Source organism: Siniperca chuatsi, linkage group LG3, assembly GCF_020085105.1.
Source record: "Siniperca chuatsi isolate FFG_IHB_CAS linkage group LG3, ASM2008510v1, whole genome shotgun sequence".
Taxonomy (NCBI): Eukaryota; Metazoa; Chordata; class Actinopteri; order Centrarchiformes; family Sinipercidae; genus Siniperca; species Siniperca chuatsi.
Genome location: NC_058044.1, coordinates 25,318,749 through 25,340,791, shown reverse-complemented (window position 1 = coordinate 25,340,791; position 22,043 = coordinate 25,318,749). Strand labels below are relative to the sequence as shown.

The window sequence follows — 22,043 nt, the reverse complement described above, 5'->3', positions numbered from 1 at the left end:
AACACACACAAAGATGCGGTTATACCACTGACTACTGAATATAACTAAATATACAAAACAGTGAGGGATAATTATTTTTGTGAAGAAAAAAAACAACCTATTATACAAAAATCCAAGTGAAAATCAGAAAACACTATTTTTTATAAAAACAATCACTCTGTAGTGCTTGTTTTATATTATGCACGTATGCATAATCAGCAGCTCATTTGTATTTTCTCCCAATTTTTCTCTTTACTTTCTATAAACAGAAGATGTTTGAGTGGTGCTTGTCACAAGAGGCCCTTGTTGTCTGTAAACTTCAGTGAACATTGTTCTCTTTCAGAAAGAAACACAACATTTGAGTGCATATAATAAAATTAAGGTGAAAATGCTTCTTCTAAAAGCAATCTGTGTGTTTTGGGGGGGTTTGGTAAGAGATGAGCTAAAAAAGAGCAGAGTGCACACTGAAAATATGCTCAGGTAAGTGTACACACAACTCAACTGCTACAACAGCTAAAGAGATTATGGATCAATCATTTTAAACAATTATTGTTATTACTTTAGTATTACAGTAGTTGTATATCCAAACATTACTTTCCTTTGCTATATAGCAGAATTTGTCTCCTGTCCTTGGCCTTAAATGACTTGACAGATGTGTCGTTTGCACGTGTCACTACACACTTTTATCAGCAACAAGAAGAGTGACACCCTGCATACAAAATGGATGGTGTTACTCGTCTGAATGTATCGAGTGTCAGATGGAGGGGGTCAAATTCAGGTCAACCAGGTCAGATTGTTCCTTCTGTTCTCTGAACAGTGACAAAGACTGTTGAAGTATTGACCTTGTGGCTCACAGGCACGCACGTGTATACATATACGCAGATGACATTTTAGAAATGCACTCATGCAGCCATCCACAAATATATGCATATAGGGGTGGATTACCAAGATCATTATTGTTGGTAATACGGAATTAAATCAGGAACAAAACAGCTTCACTCTCATCAAACAGCACTGAATAAAATACTGTGACTGCAAATACAAAAAGGTACTGCTGAGTCACGCTGACTCATGCATCCATGCTGGCTGATTTTTTTATTTTTTCATGTGTTTCGGGGGTATTTTTGCCCACAGTGTTTGGTGATGACTGGTTTGTCACCGGGGTGTGATGAAGCAGAAAGTAGAGGGCGGCGTGGTGGCGGCAGCAGAGAAGGGTGTTCTGGCAGCGACCTCGCTAGCTCACCCCACCAAGAAGGTTAATTAATGAAGCCACAGATGGGAGCTAATTGTATTATGATTCAGTGACCACGCTGTGCTGGCAGGACTGCACTGCGTGTGCGCATAGGTGCTGCTGTGTGTGTGAGTAAGTGAGACAAACACAGAGAGCTAGCCAGAGAGTAAGAGAAAGGGTGGAGTGAGATTAAAATGAAGTTCGAAACATTTGCATCTCACCTGGCATTGTCCCTGCCATGGGACTTGATGAAGTTCATGTCTCTGTATTTGGACAGGAAGGCCACCAACTGGTTATTGGTCCTGAAATGGAAGAAAATTACTTACTTTTGACTGGGAAACATATGGTGATATCTAGCTGGAGGTGGAACATTGATTTTGCAGTACAGTGCATGCTGTAGGTGCAATGTCAGTTTTGGAGGAAAATTATGCAAATCCATCCACCTGTTAAAGTTTCTTAAAGACACAGTGAAATAGTCCTGATAATACTGTGTCCCTGTGTTAGTTGTTCAGTTATGTCTTGTTATATGCTAAATTTATGTAAATTTTTTTATGTATTTATGATTATATCAAAATCCCTCTCTTTTCTCTTTCAGTAAAACGGTAAAATAATTTTGATGACTCTACTTGAACTCGCGGGCGTGCACATAAATGTAGCCGATCAAATGTGATCTGGGGCGACTAGCTAATCTTGCCCATCGTATAAACCCACACTTGACCAGCTCATGTAGTAAGCAGAGCAATATATTGGGTCTGAGGTGTGTTTGGATCTCAGTCTGCAAAAACTTTGTGTAATTTATTAATTTCTCCCTTGTCCTCCTCTTCCTGCTGTAACAAAGCAGGTGTGGGAGGTGTGAGTGGAAACCAACATTTATCTACTGCTCCGTATCATGCTGTATTCGCTAAGCCACGCCCACTATTGAGCATTCCAACCAAGTATGAATGATTTGATTTAAATACCCCTAACTAAACCCTGCCCACATATTCGGTTTCCTTTGAAAATATGCCATGTCACAGAAGCAAAATACACTCTAACTTCTGTTTTGCTGTGACTTTAAAGGCCCTGAAAATATATTTTATCAATTAGCTTCTTACTATGAGCAATGGGGTCCTACAAGAACACACAATTTTCTTTCCATTTTCCTAAATTTCATTGTTACTTATTTAGATATGAATATAAAGGCCCTTTCCAGACATATTTTGGAATAATAATTTGTGTCTGATATATTTTTTCCACAACAAAGTTCAATTAACTAAAAATCTCTACTCCATCATCTCTCTCATTGAAAAATACAAAATCTATGAATATGCAAATATTTATTGTTTCAAAAATTAACTACCAGACACAGCACGTCTCCTGCTTCACTGAAAAGTCCAGTCTCGGTGTATGTGCGCTTTAGTTTCCACATCACACTTGATGGAAGCTGCATACTGGACCGGGACTGGCTCCATACTAGTTGTGTCACAAATCATGCTGGTAAATACACGTTAAAATCAGATTTAAGGTGAGCACAGAGAAACTTTCCCCCTTCAGCAGATGAATGTGAAAACAAACTGCACTCGCATCATTCTGCACAGTGAAGGTTAAACATCCAAGTGAAGTAACAATAAGCAAAACACATTTTTGAGTGGAGGGGGACTTTAATGTTATGGAGAAATACGTTTTCAGGGGCTTTAATTCACGTAGTGATCAATTAAAGACCTCGACTGAACTCAGTGTCATTCCCTCAGTTCCTTCAAGCCATTACAGCTATTTAGGATTATATAAAAGATTGTGCTATCCATGATTTTGATGAATGACTTCATGCTGCTCTTACATTGTAGAGTAGTCTACTCCCTCATATACAGGCCAGACAGGCTAAAAGCGTCACTCTGCAGGCTATGCCCCAGTCAATGGCTCTAACATTTCATCTGTGGTGGAGCCTTTCATGATGGCTTGGCTTGCCTTTCTAAAAGAGCAGCAAGGCCCTGGTAAAAAGCTCAAGGATCAGTGGGGGGAGGGACAAGCGCATATTAATGTCATTTTCTCTTGAAGGAGCAATTTCACAGCCTGGGGGGCTTATCTTAGGAGGTCCTGAGCCATAAAGCCTAACTGATGATGTGCTGTACAGACACATGCAGTCTTCTCTGTCTCTGCTTCCCATACACACTCGCATACACACTGCGTATCTGCTAATATGCACACTGACAATACAATATACGTGCACAGAGAAACACAAACGCTCGCAGGCACGCAGGCACGCAGGCACGCACACACACAGAGCGAGGGGAATTCATGTCAAGCTCCAGATTTGCCACCTGAGTGGTCACCCCGTCCACTGGGTCTAGTTTGCTTACTGTCAGCCCTGTGGCTGCTCCGTCTCACAGTGGTATTCACACGCACACACTACAGTAACACACACACATGCACTCACTGCTGGGAGTTTCAACCCCACCTGACGCCTTAAAAAATGTGTACCTTTTCAACATCATAGCCAATTAAACTTCATCATTATGCTACTGTTTCACTTCCACAGTCTTACTGTTCAATTAATAATGTGCCTTTTTATAACAAGGACATTAAATATACAATTCCAGAGGGGAATGGTTTAATTCCAATGGCTGACAGGTTGTGAACCCACACTCTAACAACATTCAAACAGATGAGAGGTGGGTCATACATTCATCATCTTTGTCCTGGAAAAACCTACAAAAAGTTCTGTGACTTAATTAAAAAAATCCGGCTAGTTTTTCAACAAGTTTTTAGGATTACATTCAATTAAGTTTATTTCTAATGGGTTATAAAGGCTTTTTTCACAAGAGGAAATGACACCTATCACTTATGGAACAAAGCTAAAATATGAGATACAACTCTTTCCAGAGACAGAGATGACAAAGTAAAAAAAGAGATTTGATGCCTGCAGCCAGTCATTGTCTCACAGAGCTCAGACTTCTTAAAAGCTGCTGTAAAGTCCATGAAAGGGGCTTTAAAGAAAAAAAGAGGTAAAAGCAAGGAGACTGTGTAGATAAAAGCTGGGAAAGAGGGTTGTACTCTGACAAAGCAAGCATGTAACTCATCCTCCGGCCTCTCTGGACACACACACACACTCACACTCACAGTATATCTCCCCCTGGACACACAGCCCCTCTGTTGGTGTGAGGGGCTCTGGGTTTGCCTTTGAGAGTCATCCATGCGGCAGGACAGACATTATCAGGGAATTAGAGGGGAAATAATGCTTGTCTCCAGTCCCACTGATAACAACAGCAGTAGTCTGGGCAGCGTAGGGCAGAGGAGCAAAAACAAGTTTGTGACCAAAAATACTGTAACTTAAAGCTAAATTAAGGAAAGACTGGTGCAGGTTCACAATACATACTTTTAGTTGTTTTTGCAGTCTGGCAAAAGTGAGGCATCTGCTTATTCCAACATGTTTTTCTGTGCTGTGGTGTGCTATAGCGAGCCCATAATGATAATGTAATGCTGAGGTGTTTATTTCTGAGGGAGAGTGTCTCTTTCCGCCTGATCCCATTTCCAAAGAAATCAGAAAGGATTGTCAGCAACAAAACAGCCGAATGGGTTTCAGTTTCTTGCTTGAGGACACTCGAGTAGCACGGATGCTCCCTCTCACAGGCTTGAACCCAGGCCTGCCACTTAAAAGAATCATATTTGCAAGTTCAACTCAGTAAATATGCAGTGCGCAGACTTGGTCAAATCCAAGCTGTGGTTACAAATGCACTTGCTAAGCAAAGATACGCAAGTGCGTAAGTGCAATTTCCATATTTCCATATTGCATGGATCCAAAACATGCAGTCCCCTCTTGTCCCCCTATCCTAACTGCTTATTCTTACTCTCTTGCCTCTCTCCCTGTCATTTCTGCCTCTCGGCTCCCTCTTTCACTCCATCAGTCGTTTCATTTCCCAACACATGGGGCTTAAAACCTCCACTGTCAGCCCTATTCTCAACAACATCACCCTCATGCAAATGAGGAGGCAAAAGACAGGAAGAAAACAGTGTCTCAGTGCACATACTCGCAAATACCTTTAATCATGCACTGACAGACAGACAGACAGACAGGCGTACAGACAGGATAAATATGCACACATGTACACAGAGTGTACTGAGACACGCTGAACTATGCAGACGGCAAGACATAAACTCAGATCCGCGCACACTGGTGCAGGGACACAGACACACATACACAGACAAACAGACAGCATGTCAACAGCGTTCATTGACATGAAAAAAAACTAAACACAACAAGAATGAACCCGTCTATGAACAAAATCCACGTTTTCCCCTGCATCTTGGCTCCAGCTGTGGAAACATCAGATCCAGCTTCCTTTTACCCAGTGGCCATTACAGCATGTCTAAATTCAACGGGTGGACATCTGGGTGCGCAGAAGAGATAACTCTCTCCTTAATAGGAGGACTTTAATTGGCTGCTGCAGAGCTACATCAAAAACCCAGCAGACCCTGAACCCCCAGAAGGACTATAAACTTGGATTAAAAAAAGTACAAGTCACAAAATGTCTCCTCCAATAGGCTATTTCCATGACTTCATGTCCAGTTCATGTAGACTTTGTTGCTTTAATTACCTTTTACAGCTTTTTAAAAGGGATGTTTACGAGTGGAAAGATGACTTTCAGACTGTACAGTACACAACAGGCCTGGAAAGTCAATAGGTATTGACCCAGGGCAATTAAATTGTAATCAGTTCACCATGTAACCCATTCAATGAAGGGCAAGCAAGGAAGCAGGGACTTGGAAGAGAAGGTGTTAACGAATAGTGTTTGAGAAAAGCAGAGGTTCTACTTCATTGATCTGTTTGGTTTGCAGTGACTCTTTATTTAAAGCTCACAGTTAACCACAGCAGCCCAGACCAGTGTGTATTGAATTTCTTCCATATTGGCTGAGAGCGGTCTGCTATTCTTGTGCCCTGGTGACTGCCTTTGTCACCTATATTAGATGCTTGCCCCTACACCTCACTTCATTTCCTTACAGGACAATTCATTACCAGACTGCCTTCCCCTCAGGCCTCCGCCACTATTCTTTACTGAACTCCCTTTGCTGAGAGATCCATCTTTGTTACCTGATGGGGTAGTCGGCAGCGCTGAGGTTGATGAAGAAATCCCAGCTCCAGTCCCTCATGGCCAGCAGGTCAGCCATGCTGCGAAGATACATGGTCAGCAGACTGGCACCACCCCAGATGGTGGCCATGCGCCAGGGTGTCACCCTCACATTCGGATACTGGGCAGCCAAGGCATACACCTGCCTGTGCAGGTAGTTAGAGCGCTGGAACAACGGAAATGATCACACGCTGATTCATTTTGTGTCAGATATAAAGAAATAAATTTTACAAGTTAATGTAATTGAAAAACAAAGAACATTTTTAATATTCTAACAAAGCTTCCATTACAATAAAATGGTGAATTTAAAAGGGGTTGACTGGTTTCACATTAAACGTACATCGTGTTTGTAGGCTCTCTGTGGCTCACCTGATCAACGTGTATATAGTAGTAGTGCGAGGTGTGGTAGATGGCTTTGAAGAGGCGTTGAAACTGGCGAGAGGCCCGTCCATGGACCACCAGGACAAACGCTATTCTGACTGGTTTTGATGGAAAGCTCTCAGCAGAGTCCTCATCCCACTGGACATTAGCATTGGCTTTACCTGTGAGGAATAAAGACAACAATGTCTATATTTATGTAATCATACCAGTGAATATAAATCTTGTATTAACTCCATTTAATTCACACAATATTACATGGATTCTTTATCAGTAATATAATCAGGGGTTGTTTGCTTGTTTGATTACCAAATCAAATCTGTTATTTATTTGATCATCTATGAGACACAGCACAAACAGCGCTATTAGTCACTATATGATGGGGAGCACCTATAAATATCTTCCTTGAAGCATAATGATTATAGTTATTAATGATAATCAAATGTTATTCTTTTATTAAACAATCAACAGAAATAGCTAAACAACATGGTTGCTAGGCAACACAGTGAGTAGCAATATGAGTGGTATGATTAGCATATTCATAATAATTATTATTGTATTGCTTTGTTGAATACTCAATTCTGATTGGTCAATTACGGCATTCAACAGTCTGTTATTACTTAACTGCTATAACAAACGTGAACATTCAGTGGGTATTTTACATTGTGTCTAAATGTGACACATGTCTGAACTGAGGAAGTACCTGTTTTATAACTACCAATCAAGATGCTTTCTCAAAGATATACAGTAACACTATAATACAACCATTGTGCTTTGAAAAACGCTGACTGTAACAAGCAGAGGAATTTGTATAACATGGGTAACTTCCCTTTGCTCTCCACTGCAACATCATACATCAGGAGGCCAAATTGGTCAGGGAAAGGGAGCCATGCTACAACTGAGATGTTAATGCATAAATGAATAAATAAGAACAAAAAAGTCATATTTGTGGAACAAAAAAACTAAACAAAACATAAGCACAAAACCATGACTCACCCATCCAGTTTCTTATGTGATTGCATTGGAATTATGACAATTTGCCATCATTCCTCTCAGGCAAAACTCCCAGAAGATGCCTTGGATTTCACATACTGTAAATGACAACAATAAGCATGCAGGCAAATACTGCCCCGGTTGCGGCCTGCCAAGCCACTATCAAATGAAACAATTCCAACAATCTCTGGAGAGCCATTGGTAGCCTCACATAGCTCCATTGTGTGGTTTTGTACCACCCTTAACCGCTCAAAAACAAACACTTGCACTTCAAACCTGAAAAAAAACTTCCTCGAAGCTGTTCTGCACCATCAATTCCCCCAACATTATCCCAGACATTGTTTGTTTTTAAATCTTCAATTATTACAGCCAATGCGAGCAGCTTATGAGACATGTTTGTTCACAGAACGTGCCTTAAGGAGATTAATGACTATAATTTGGGACTTCAGTTCCCAAGAGTCTGTCTGTGGTGAAGAAGTAGAGGAAGCTTGGGGAATACTGAGATGGGGGCTGTTTATTCCCCTGTGGTTACATTTCTTCAAAAATGCCTCTCCAGGCTCATCTCCCCATCTGGCCCTAGGGTCCTGTAATTACTCAAAATTTAAGGGCAAGTGTACGACATGTCTTCTCTTTATGAGTTGACAGGGGCAGGCTAAGAAGGCCTGGTCCCTCCCGTTCAACTAATCTCATTCATTCAAATTTAAGGGCAGGTGTCCAACATGGCTTTGTTTAAAGGTTGACCACAAGGTTGGGGTTAATGACACGCTCCCTTGGCTCCAATTGGCCCCAGTTGGCCCCAGTTGGCTGTGGCTCCTGTCAGTCGCTCATACTTATTTCTCACTTCTCGCTCTTTGCATGTGTGTGTGTGTGTGTGTGTGTGTGTGTGTGTGTGTGTGTGTGTGTGTGTGTGTGTGAGAGACAGCTCAGGGGGGAAATCTGCTGCGGGCCGTATCAGATTGAACGGTAATTGGTGGCCAGCTAAGAAGGTTCACTGGTTTGCTTTGCACACGGATAATTGGCCAGTCGCTTCACAGAGCACTTGGAGAGTGTGTGCTATGCTAGCTAGCTGAACTAATGAGCACTGCTGTGTGTGTGTGAGAACTTAAATTTTACTGTCAGTTTTGTCGAGCATGTGTGTTTATCTGCAGAAGAGCTTTATGTGTAGTATTTTTTGAACAGGCTCTGCACCTGAAGAGACTGCAGGCCTATTCCGAAAGAGAAAACAGAAGCCCTCCTCTTCAGCTCATCACTCTTCATCATCCTTCCCATCCCCATCAATCTTTTAAACTGCGTCTCCCTCATCTGCTATCACCCCACTCTCTTCCTCCATCATCTTGTGTAACTTCGGGCTCTTACCCACCCTCCATCTTAACTGCTCATATGAAAGGTTAGAAGAGCTGAGCTATACCCCAAAGGGCTTGTATCAAATTGCATTTGAAAATGTCTTGGGGATGGTGTCTGCTCCTTGAAACCATCCACAAAGCCAGGATTGATTTATATGAATACAAATTTCTTTTCCTTTTCTTTAAACCTGTGATAGCTCATTTTTTGGCCACTTGGGGGCAGAGTAAACACAACACTGAGCACAACACTTTGGCCTACATATTATCACCTTTTAAATTGATATGTTGCGCAAACATGTTAAGCAAACTAGCATGTTGCTATCAACCCACCAAGTAACAACTAAACAATCATCCTCAGCTACCTCACCTTAGCAAGCAACAAATAATACATTCCTGTCTAATATCACCAGCTCTGTCTGCTGTTTGGTGCTGGGCAGATAGCATATTGGAGCTGCAGCTGAAAATTAAGCAATAAGAGCGAGTGAGAGTGAATCAAAACAGTTAAGTTGCAGGCCATAAAACCAAGACAATGAGCTAAAAGAAGCTATAAAGCTCATAGAGCTAAGGGGAACCGAGTTGGGTGCTAATTCTCTATGGGTTTGTCACTATGAGCGACTCCGCTCACATTACACATATTTATTTGATACATTGTTAATATAAATATATTGTTTATAGCAGCTTCAAGTATGATTATACACACATCCTTTTCAGTACAAGGCCATTAGGTTAAAACTAAATGGGTACAAGGTCACTGTCTGCCAGCTTGTACCCCTGCTGGAGCAATGCAATGCAGCCCAGTCATATAATTATTAGCCAAGTTAGCATATGGGAGGCAAAGAGATTACACATGTTCCTCCTGTATTCAATGATGCTAATACCAGAGCTAACACAACTGCTAATCTAGCCAAGGCCTCAAGGACAGAATACCGATCAAATCAAATTGGACAATTTTCTGCTAACAAGGTTAGGACTTGAATTGGGTTGGGGAAGAGAGGAGGGAAGAGAGAGAGAGAGAGAGAGAGAGAGAGAGAGAGAGAGAGAGAGAGAGATAACACATTGGTAGGCAGCAGGCAGGCAGACGGAGAGTAAGAAAGAAAAGTGATTTAATTTAGCTGTCGTGTTGTTACAGCCCAGCCACCAGGGGAAAGCCCTTTTCAATTTCTTTGTCTCCTTTGATCAAACTGTCAGTTTGAGTGGGATGGTGAGTTGCTGTGTGAGATGACAGGAGCTTAGGCAAAGAGAAACGATACTCCTGCTCTTGGGAAGGGGAATGTACAAAAGTTGCTAAGTCACTGTGCCTCGTCGAGTTCTAATAACATGAGCGAGGGCCAGAAAGGTATCTGATTAGAACAGGCAGGATGTATAATAGCTTTCTCCTCCTCCCCTGATGTCCATACTGCATTCAGTCCATTCCCATGTGTATAAATGCATGTGTGTGTATGTGCTGTTCACTTAAAGCATGGTTGCTGATACATGCTGCTCACCGATGGCGACAGCATCGACAGATTATGTTTATGCAGATGTCCATATATTCTTAGAGAAAAAAGCCTGTGCGTGTTTGTGTCTGTTTGAGAAAAAGAAAGGAGAACCTGTGTTCTGTGGCCAGCTTGAAAAAACAAATGAAAATTGGAAACCAATTTGGACAGAATACAAACAGCATCCCCATTTTCTCCAATAATTTACTTCACCAATTACACATCGGCAAAAAAGACATTTCTTGCCTTTGACGAGAATTGCAATTGCAAGAACAGAATATTTTACCATGTACTAAAGCCTGACTGGTCAGACTACAATGTTTGTACTTAGCTTTGCGGATATTATTTTTCTTTTCTGCTATGAAAAAAAGCGTGTACAGCAGAGAGTAGGAAGAAATAATGTGAAAAAATTAAATGTCAAACTATATGAGGAAAGGACATTGACAACCTGTCAGCATTATTTCCTCAAGGTTTTTCTTTGTGTTTTGTACTTTAGTGAGTCTGAAATTAATAATCAACCCGAGCAAAAATCTCTATTAGATTTTTGATCTCCTGATTTAGAATCGATTTTTGAGTTGAACAATTTTGTAAAGAGTTCTGCACTAATAAGCTCTTAAGAGTGGCATCTATTTTTACTGCTTTCACATAAATGCTGTTTGGCGAGAAAGGCTTTAGCATGAACACAACCCATAAACCAGTGTTAGTGTCCTTCGTCCACTTTGTCTTTTTTGACATTTAGGTATAGCACAACTAAAATTATCAAACTGTGAGGTCTTAAAGGCCCTAAATTTTCTCAACCAGATTCTTGCTATGAGCAACAGAGGTCCTACATGAGCCTAAACTTTTCTTGAATTGTTATTTCACATCAGAGATTTCTGTATTTCTGCTTTTGTCTTTGTCTTGCCATTTGGAATTCAACATTTAATGTCCCCACGCTGGGAAGCTTGACAGATATCGACCCATTCAGTGAGACAATTTTTGTGGAGAATACAAAGTGACTGCACTAACTTCACAGACATAACAATTTGTATTAACAAAAATCAAATAATCAATCAAATTAATTACAATTATTAATTACTCACCCTCAAGAGGGCAGTAGCGAGTGACCTTCTCAGGCATTAACTGCCCTTCCTTGTGTCTGCAGTACACCTCAGCGATCTGTTGCCGGCACTCCTTACTCTTGGCTCTGGATAGAGCTGAAATGGCTTCCTTCCCACTGATCTCGCACTTGGGTGGCTGGTCGTAGGTCACCTCCAGCGGGGCTGCAGTCGCCTGCCTCCTGTGGGGGTGCTGATGTCTGTGCTGCGACTGGGCCTGCTGGGCCTGCGAGGCACGGTAGTGTTGCCGCGACACTCCTGCGACGCCCTCACCACCTGGGTAGGAGGCATTGTTGCCGACCGCCAGCGGCTGGTGGCCTACAGGCAGCACTTCGTTTGAGCTGCGACCCAGACTCGGGGAGCTGTCCCGCCAGGACTGCTGCTGGGCATGGGCCTTCTCCTGCAGATGCTCCCGCTGCTGCTTGCTGCTGGTGGCCCCTACAGACTGCCGGTGTGGCTGTGAGCGCGCGCCAAAGTTACTATTGTCTATGTTCTCAAAGTCTTTGGGCACAGAGTTCTCGTTGTTGCTGTCCACTCTACTTTTCTCCTTCGGCCTGTGGGAGTAATATCCATCCTGGATGAAGAGAGTGGGAACAGGAGGAGAAAGACAAGGGAAGCGTTGGGGAAATGGTGGGGAGTGAGGAAAGAGGAGGAGGGAAGACACAAACAAGAAAAACAAGATCAGAATTGAGTGAGCGCGGCGCATATCAAATGTCGGATTAACAATCAATGTGGCATGTATGAGTGGGCAGCGCTGCATTGAACCGTGAGGCATGAAATGAAGTAGCAAGGTATTGAGTGTGAGGACTACAAGGTGCAACCTAACTGGAGGTGATGCAGGGCTGAGGGCTCTGCCGCTCCGTGCCATCATCAGATTAGCCCCGGTTTCAATTAAATTCTCCCTAAAATGGGCCCAGTGCTCCGTAAACAGATTACCAAGAAGGGATAAAGGGCCAGAATATGACTGTGAGATTGTGTGTGTGTGTGTATGCATGTGTACAATTCCTTTTGCAGTGGAGCCACATGAGAATGTGAAGAAATTGTAGTGGTGTGGCGTGTGACTGGAAAGGCTGCACTTGTCAGCGCTGTGCGATGTGAGATAGTGTGTGTGTGTGTGTGAACATCTGACTGTACAATTTCCCTATCTTTCCAGCAGAATAGGCTGAAAGCGAAGGAGGGGCACAGGGGAGAGCAGAAAGAGGAAAAAGGGTAATGAGTGAAAGTGGGGAGTGCAAGGCGAAGGAGCGCTGACACGAGGCACGAGTTTTGCTGCCAGGAAGTGCTGGCTTGTTCCAGTGAAATGTGCCGCGATGCATCAAACGGAAAACTAAGAAATCTGCCTGGCTGCCACACCACTGTTGCACACCTTACTAGACACACAAGAGAAGAGGTGGAGGGGACAAGTGAGGGGGAACGGAACGACAAACAGCAGCCAAGGAAAGATAGAGCTCATAACAACAGGGATGCCTCATGTGTTTCTCCATTTACAAGACACAGAAAAGAGGAGAGAAAAGGGGAGGGAAATCTAAGTGTAATATCAGGTATGTGAGACAGAATGGAAGCAGGAGAGTTGAGAGACACAAGGGAAGCAAGTGAGATGCTATTGTGAGCCAACCGCTCAGCATGGAAATGTCTTTCCACCCCTATAGGCCTGTTATCAGCCCATCAACCTTCCCTCTCTGCAAACACCTTGTACCAGCACAATTACAAAGGTGGCTGGATGACACTCTTTCACACTCGGAGAGACAGGAGGGGGATGATATTATAGAAGTGAAACAAGAAACAACAAACAGATGAAAAACAGAGGAGGAACAATATTCTCATTGTAAGCTCCTTTTAAGCTGCATCCTTGGCAGAGGTCTGCTTCTCACAACACATGGATACATTTAAGCTTCTGCTTCTCCTCTCCTCTCCTTTCCTTCTACACTAATTTCTCTCCATGCATCTCCTTCCCTTCACACTTCTCTTCACACATCGCGATTCTACCGCTCTGCTCTGCCCCTTTCACCTCTCATCCCTTCTGCTCCACATCTCACTCCCCTTCTCTTGTCATCTGTTCCGTATTTCACGTCTTTCGCACCTCCTTTTCTCCTTCCTCTCTGTATTCTCAACTTCATCTCTGCTCCTGCCTGTCATAACCTCTCCCTTCCCCTCCCCTCCTTGTCATTCTCTACTTTCTTCACCCTGGCAGTTTAAACAGACCATGTTGTCTGAATGGCAGAACCTGCTAATCCTGTGTGTAACAGCTGCTTAGGCCAGTGATCACCTAAAAAGAAATCCCTACTTGCAGAGTTTGAAAGGGAATGCTTTAGGGGGCTAATCCATGCAGTGCAAGTCACTGGATGTTTGCAGAGGTAAAATGAGCCTATGTGCAACCATGATTATGTGTGTACAGTGCATGCTTCTTGTGGATTTTTTCAAGTGTTCACTTGTGTGTGTGTGTTTAAGGCAGGGAGGGAGCAAGTAAAGTACAGGCAGCATGTGTTTGCCCTGGAGAAGATCAGGGACACTGTTAAATTGGAAAAAGGAGCAAACGATATTAACCAAAATATTATCGAAATCGCAATATGGCAATATCCAAATCGCAGAAACTGCAATTTTAAAGGTAAAGGTAAATAAAGGTAAAATGTGTGACAAAACAGTGTTATAATGAAGTGCTGCAGAGATGCCTAGAAATCTTGTTCTCCAGATGGAAGAAAACATGTTTGTTTGGTACAGACCACAACAAATGTCACATCATCGTGATTTTATTAGTTTTTTCAGTGAAAATGAAAATTGTGATGCAAAAGCGATCAATCCCACTAATAGGGAATCATCGCAATCGTTATATCTGTTAAAATAATCCAAATATGATTTTCTTTTACCACATGCAAGACTGAAATGTTCCTGAATGAAGCTGCATGTGTGAATAGTGAAAATCACTAGCGGTGCCTGAAAGGTTATCCCAGTAATTTACTGGGAACTATGTTTGAAAAAGGCTTTAGCTTAACATAAAGACTAGAGACAGGGGGAAACAGCTAGCCTGGCTCTGTCCAAAGGTAACTAAATCCGCCTATCAGCACCTCTGAAACTCACTAATTACTATTTCTTGGCTGAGAGACTTCAGGAAGTTACTGCTACCAGTCAAGCTATGCTAAGCTAAGCTAACCAGCTGCTGGCTGTAGCTTTATATTTACCGTACAGACATGAAATCTTCTAATCCAACTCTTGGCAAGAAAGCGAATAAGCGTATTTTCCAAAAATGTCAAACTATTCCTTTAACCTTCAGGGAAAACAAGCAAGCAGTAGCACTGCATCACACATCAAAGGTCTTATTCAGCCCATCAGGTGACACTGATTGATTGATAACATCATATGTTCACTTGCAGTAATTAATCAGAGAAGCACATTGCAATGTTGAATAAAAAAGTTTCTGCAAGTTGGGAGAAGTAAAGACAAACAGCCCAATCAGTCACAATCAGGTGCATGTGTCTTTCGTCCAACCAACCCTCCAAAACCAAAGATATTTCATTCCCAATCATGTAAGACAGACAAAAGCAGCACATCCTCGCATTTGAGAAGCTGGAGCCAGCAAATGTTTGGCATTTTTGCTTGATAAATGACTAATTTTGACTCTAATCGACTAATCATTTTAGCATGAGATTGCTGTATTTAAAGCTACTTCTTTGAATGCACCCCAGCTGGCTATAATTGTTTTCTTTTGGGGGGGAGGGAGCAAAAAGCATCACAAAGATGTTGATTTGTTGCAAATTAAGTGACACAGAAAAGAGTCAGAGTCAGGTTAGCACCATGTGGCCCTGAAGTGGAAATGAGTAGTATTTGTAAGCTGGCACTGAGGAGATTCCTCTGGATAAACAATCTTCACACTGTGCCCCCTCTCTCCCTCTTTCTCCCCCTCCTCCTGTGAACAAAGGACTCCAGTAGCTGTGTTGCTCTTTAATCTCAGGGACCGGGCTCTAAGCAGGAAGCGGTGGGGCACAGAATTAATAGTAGTTGGAGATTGAAGCTGCGTTGGACTGCAGAAGGGGCTGGGAGCTGGGGGTAGCTATCGATTGTTACAGGGGATATGTTTTCTACTCCCTGGGAGTGTCGAGGAGGCCAAGCCAGGATTGCCTGGCATGCGGTGTGCTGGCTGTGCACACTCAGACACACACAAACATCCCTCCCCGAGCTCTGCTGAGGAGCGAGGAAAAAGCAGAGGGGGTAATCGTTAATATCATCCATCAGTAGGTACATTTAGTAAGAGGCCTGTGGGGCTGGGAGTTTCAGCATCCCCTCTGGGAATGGTTTAGTCCATTTCTCAATACAGAGCTGGCCCTTTCCACTTTCCCCCATTTCCTCAGCCACAGGGGGAAATTTTTCACCTGTCCTTTTTCTCTCTCCCTTTATCTCCATTCCCCCCAATCTCCTGTGCAGCAGAAAAAAAGAGCACATATCTCTCTCTCAGCACCTGCCCAGCTTCACCACTCTCCTCCTCCTCCTCCTGCTCTGGCCCACGTATCATCCCTCACTCTAGGAAAGAAAGCAGTTCATCTGCTCCGCCCCTTCTCCTCCTCCCTAATGCCATCATTTACTGTTGCAGTCCCCCGGTAGATGTGAGGGAGAGCAAGGTGGCAGCACATATCAGTTTCATCCCACCCTCCCAGCCCGCTTCCTTTAAAAGACATCATTCCTGTGGGTCTGAGCTGAGATAAGCTACTACGCGTGCCAGCAGCGCGTACTCTGTCAACACAAGCTGGTGTATGGACAGCCATGCAGACAACCATACCACCATGTACATAAACATATAATAAAATGTATTACGAAATACAGTACTGCCTATGTGTGAGTAAGTGGGTGTTGAGTCACCTCGGCAGTGTGCAGGCCAGCTTCTGCTACAACCTGCCTGCCATGTGGCTAACAAGCTCAGATTAATTACCTGGACTAAATCCCTGCGATACTCTGAGCAAGATGTGGCGTCTGGCATGACATGGGAGACTGATACACTGAGAGACTTAGTTCACAGCTGCTCTAGCACCTCAGGACACCTCGCAGAGAAATGAGCCAGGGTAGAGCCGGGACGACCTAAATGCTTAGTGACTTCTTGGAAGTCTTACTTATCGTAGCTTATCAGCTGTAGAGTTTAGGGGCGAGAGCAGCTGCTCTTTTGTGCTTTGTTAGATTCACAGTTTAGGTATCAAACGCTCATACAAAGTGTGGCAAAGTAGAATGAGCTTTAATTCAGTTCAATAACAAATAGCCTACGGGAAAGAGTTTCAAAAGGTCTAAACTGTAGTTACCTGACAATAAGAACAATCAAGTTGGAAATAGGGTAAAGAAATACAAATCTGAGTCATGGAGAGACATTTTTGATGCCTTAGTTAAATGGATTTCAAAAGGTGTTCTGCTTGGGTTAACTTCCTAGGGTTTTCATTGTATTCTGTATTCTAGTTATGAATATTTCCTGAGTTGCTGCTACCTTTCTCTTTCTTTTTCTCTCTTCGCTCAATCCCTTCAATCCCCTTCTCTCCCAACGGCTAAAACTGAGAGGAATGCTGGTCACATGTAATGTAAGTGTGTACGAGTGTGTGCGCGCAAATGCATGATTAGTGGCAGCTCTGAATGAACAGTCTGGGTTTGGTATGCACAGAAGCCTCTTGTTGTGTGCCCTGTGACAAGCCCCGGAGCGAAAGTGGTGAAAAGGGAGTGTGTCTTTGTGTGTGTGTGTGTGTGTGTGCAAATGTGTTACAAATACCTAGAGGAGACAGACAGTGAGAACCCCCTTGAAAACTACTTAACAGCTTTAGGTTTGGCAAATTAAATTTGGAGAAAGGATGCATTATCTGAAAAGGAAGCAAAAATCAAAAAAAAATGCCTCCCCTCTGGGAATCTTCTTCAACAGACAAATGATTGTAATCGGCTACTTCAGATCAAAGTCTTCCAGAGACAATGATCCTGGGGTTGAGACTTGTGGGTGTTCACTAAGACCAGAGGGCAGAGGTGAATTCACAAACTACTGTTGAATTTCCACTTCTTTCTGATGGATATTCTTGTATTGCAATTATGTGGCTTCACTGACTATATCTGCATGCATGGTTTCAACTGGACGAGGAGACAAAAAAAACCCCAGACCTCTGCACTCATAACCACAGACACAAGGAAGATTCATGGAGTTTTTGTTCCTCAAAAAAGTAACCTTTTTAAATACAGCAAAGCTCTAGATGACAAGCTCCACACAAAGATACATATGAAGAAATGTATTAACTGTGGGGGTGGGGGATTCTTGGGGGGTTCCTTCAAGGCCAGTGCTTCCCTCACAATATGTTTGCATGCCATTACAATACTTTTGTGATCTCTCACAATAGTTTTTTCCCCCAGTGCTCCGCTTGTGTATACAAAATGCTCAGCCCACTCAAAGCAAAGCATGTTCTCTGATGGCCTGTTGATATACGAAGCCCACATCGGTGCAGTTCAACTCATCCTAGAATACTACAGATATGATATTTATGGCCCTGCACACTCATGGCAAACCCATACAGGTGATTTGAATTATTATATAGCTGATTAGTCTGTCTATTCAGCTGTGTGGGTGTGTGCAGACTGTACTTGATTGACATCTCCCTCATTCTTCTGTTAGCTTTGTTGCACCTGTTTGGGCGGGACAAGTAATAATAATCATCTTTATTTATGAATAACTTGTTAAAACCTAAGTAAACCCACATCAAGATAAGCTAATGGATGAAAGTCTTATTTCCTAAATATTAAACACCATATTTACAGGTTAATATCAAAGCACATACTGTGTCTATTTCACACTGTGACATGTCATAATAAGTAAAGCACAGGTGTAAATAATAAAATGAATGATGGCTGAATTCCATTTAGCTGCTTCAGTTTCAGGGTCCTGGTATTGTGGATGCTGGCTCACTGTCACTAAATAGAACAGAGCCATTGTTAATGTTGTTAGTAACACCTGTGCTTTTCCTTCTGTGACAAGTCAAAATGTTTGCTGTGAGAGCAAACAAGAACTATTACAATTAATGTGCAGCAGCTAATTGTCCTACTTCTCAATGTCTATCTTAATTGGACTGAAAAATAAAGCTTGCCATTCTGTAGTGTAAGGTTTGTATATTTTCCATTGAAGACAAATTCTGAACTCGTTTTTGGCTAAAGCTAATATCAGTGTCTGCAATATTGTTTATTCTGTTGACAGTTATGGCAAATTAGACCGTGAGGTACAGTATGTAAATGCCTTGACTGTATTTATGAATAGAATTTCCTCTCAGATCTTACTTAGTTTAAAGGTAGATGATAGCAGGTTAAAGCAACTGTTTGACATTTTGAGAAATATGATTATACACTTTCTTGCTGAAAGTTACAGTAAATGAGAAGATTGATACGACTCTCATGGCTCTATGCTAAATATGAAGCTACAGCCAGCAGGAGATCAGCTTAACTTAACTGGAAGCACTGGGAAACAGCTAGCCTAGCTCTGTCCACAGGTAAAAAAGAAATCTACCTACCAGCACCTCTGAAGCTCAGTAATTGATCCATTGATTAACCAGTGGAGACTCCAGAAAGTCTTCAAAAAAATTGTTCCAGTACATATCTCCCTGTAAAACCACCATACACCAACTATTGTTAGGGCATGCAAAAGTATCAGTAAATTAAGCCAAATTCCTTTATTGCACTTACTATAAGTCACTCTGCATAAGAGCATCAGATAAATGCTTGAAATGTAAATGAGTCACTTAATGGGCATAATTTAATCTAGAATCTGATCACTGTCGTGGAAATGAACTGAAGTGGAAAAATAAGAAAATACCGTAAATGTGTTGATGTCAAAATTATTCTCTTCTGGAACTTTACCCCTAAATTGGATTAAGAAGAAATAGAGTTGAGAGGCGACCTCAAATAACCTCAAAGATTTATTCTGAGTGTGTACCAACAACAAGGAAACTCACAGTGGGAACAATGTTAGAGCTAAAATCCCCAAAGTATGTAGCAAAAGTGAAGCCGGGCTGCCAGAGTCTCACAAGGTTTGGTTCGCCTTCTCCCCTTAAAAATCTTTACTCGGCATCCCAGCAGCTTACATAGATGGATTACTAAACACGCACGCGCTCGCACGCACACACACACACACACACACACACACACACACACACACACACACACCTGCATCTCCAGACTCACTTGCTCACTTGTCCTCTGCCTTTAATACACACACCATACTGTACACACACGCACACACACACACACACACACTAGTCACTTGTGAGACTGGTTTATTGCAAGTCACATTTATCCTGGGGCCTGTGTGTGTTTGTGTCCGTGTGTATGTGTGTGTGTTTGTGTGTTTGTGTGGAGTAATATATGATTTCTCTGCCGTGGAGACAGCAGAAGCCAGAAACCAGGGAGGGTATTGAATCTGAGGGTGTGAGTGCCTCAGTGTTTATGTTATGTTTACAGTAGAGACTGGACTGAAGTGTAAAAGTGTTTTTTAAATTTGCATATCGATGCCCACCTACATTTTCTCTAGAAATGTGTCTATTTTGTGTTAAAAAGCTGGAATAGCTAGTTAGTAAAGATTGTCGCTGATGACGTAAAATGAGTGTTCAAAATCTCAATTGAGTAAACTTCTGTAGGGAGTAGTGAATGAATGAGTGAATGAACGAGTGAATGAATGAGGGAGTGATTGTGGACACAGCTATAGAGTTGCCTTATGGTGGTATCATTCCTACTTCAGCAATAAATGGCGAAAATTGTCCTTATGGAGATTATTTCATTTTAAAATCCTCTCACTTTGGGAGCCATAAATAACAAAATAAATCATAAAATCCAATCCATGAGTAGTTTACAATCCACTTCAGTGGTGTAACAGTGAGCTAGCAATGCTTCCTGAACTATCAACAGCTAGCATTACCCAGCTAGCCAAACCTGACATAATGCTACATGAGCTAGGCAAGGAAATGAGCGCTAGAGACCTGTGATAACTTGTTAAGATAACTACAAGCTGGTGTAGTGTTTAAAAAAAAAAAATCTGGTTGGAAATAAGCTTTACCTACAACCTAAGCTGCACCAATGGAACAAAGTTTCTGACCTACCGGCTGGGAATTTCTGACTTGTGACTCTAAAATGTTACACAGCATACATCTCACTAAACTGACTAGTCATGCTAACATTTGCTAATTAAACTCCAACTCCTCCTCCAGTACACTCTATTTTAGTACTTTTTTTTTTTACAATGAAATATATAATATAGATTTGTTTCGTAGATGCCATGTAATGATATTACATGGACAACATCATTTCTCTCATACACTGTTAGAAAAAAAATGTTTTAATGTTTAGTTTGACCTGTAGGAAGTGCATATTTGATAAAGTTTACATCACAACATGGTAGATTTAGGTAAATTGACAATTATAAAATCCAATTTAAAAAAATATAATATAAAACCCTAAATATAAAAAGAGTAGATTGTCTTTATCAATGTTAGAACCCCAGTGGGATAAAGTGGGTTAACCTGGCTGTGGTCTAAATAGGTAATAGGCAACACTGCTTCTGACCAGGGTGAGATACAGTTCTGACTTTAGACTAAAGGCATTTCAATTAAGAAACCTCATTGGTTACAGTCTGAGGTTTGCAACTCAATACAGTTCCCACAATATAGTGCTGAAATATTTCTCTCTAACCTCATTACTACTGTAGTCAATGTCCTTTGTAGAGTACAGTGAAATGATATATGCCCACTAACTCCTTCAAAACCATCCTCTTATTCTTGTCTTTTATTCTCAAAATCACCTCCCGTCCTCTGCCTCCCTGCTGGGTCAACCCTGGGAGTTTCCACATGACAACAGGAATCTAAATCATACGGATTACATACAGTATATTAGGTCTATATCTCTCAAGGGCATGAAAGACCTTCAACAAGCCATGAGAAGATACTGGCAATTCTCCGACTGTGTCCCTTTACCCCCTCCTCTCTCTTATACCGGCCTCTTATTTTCCTCTGTGAATAAACCCCAGACCTTTACATCTCTAGCTTTGAATGGGGGCCCATCAGGCGATTTCTGAGCCATATCTCACAAGGGCATGAAAAAGCCTTACCTCCTTCTCCTCTCCGTGCACCTCCCTGTTCAGCCATGAAATGACACCCCTATTTAATCAATTGTGAATCATGAAATTTTGCACAAGAGACCCCTTTTCTTTGCACTTGACAGTGATTGAACTGCACAGCCATGCAATTCCATTCACCACGGCGATGAAGAAAAGAGAGCGGGGGAGGGGCTGCGCACTGTGCTGTGTGTGTGTGTGTGTGTGTGTGTTTGAGAGATGGTGATTTCCCTGTGACATCATTGGCCCCTACTTAAATGGCACCGAAACAGAGTGTCCCTTCTATGCATTGAGGCCACGTGGTTAGACAGCACAGTGGGATCCTACAGCTGATCTATAGGGGTGCAAGGGA

At 42.2% G+C, this 22,043-nt stretch overlaps 1 protein-coding gene across 1 annotated transcript in view; it reads right to left on the bottom strand.

The window, feature by feature from the left end:
• The window catches only part of xylt1 (xylosyltransferase I), a 77,546-nt gene that overhangs the window by 25,048 nt on the left and 30,455 nt on the right, over positions 1–22,043 (bottom strand). Inside the window, exons 2-5 of the mRNA XM_044188879.1 lie at positions 11,584–12,172; positions 6,682–6,854; positions 6,276–6,478; positions 1,432–1,512 (exon numbers count right to left, since the gene is read on the bottom strand). Of these exons, the coding sequence (XP_044044814.1) occupies positions 1,432–1,512; positions 6,276–6,478; positions 6,682–6,854; positions 11,584–12,172 (1,046 nt within the window). The remainder of the gene's footprint in view (positions 1–1,431; positions 1,513–6,275; positions 6,479–6,681; positions 6,855–11,583; positions 12,173–22,043) is intronic.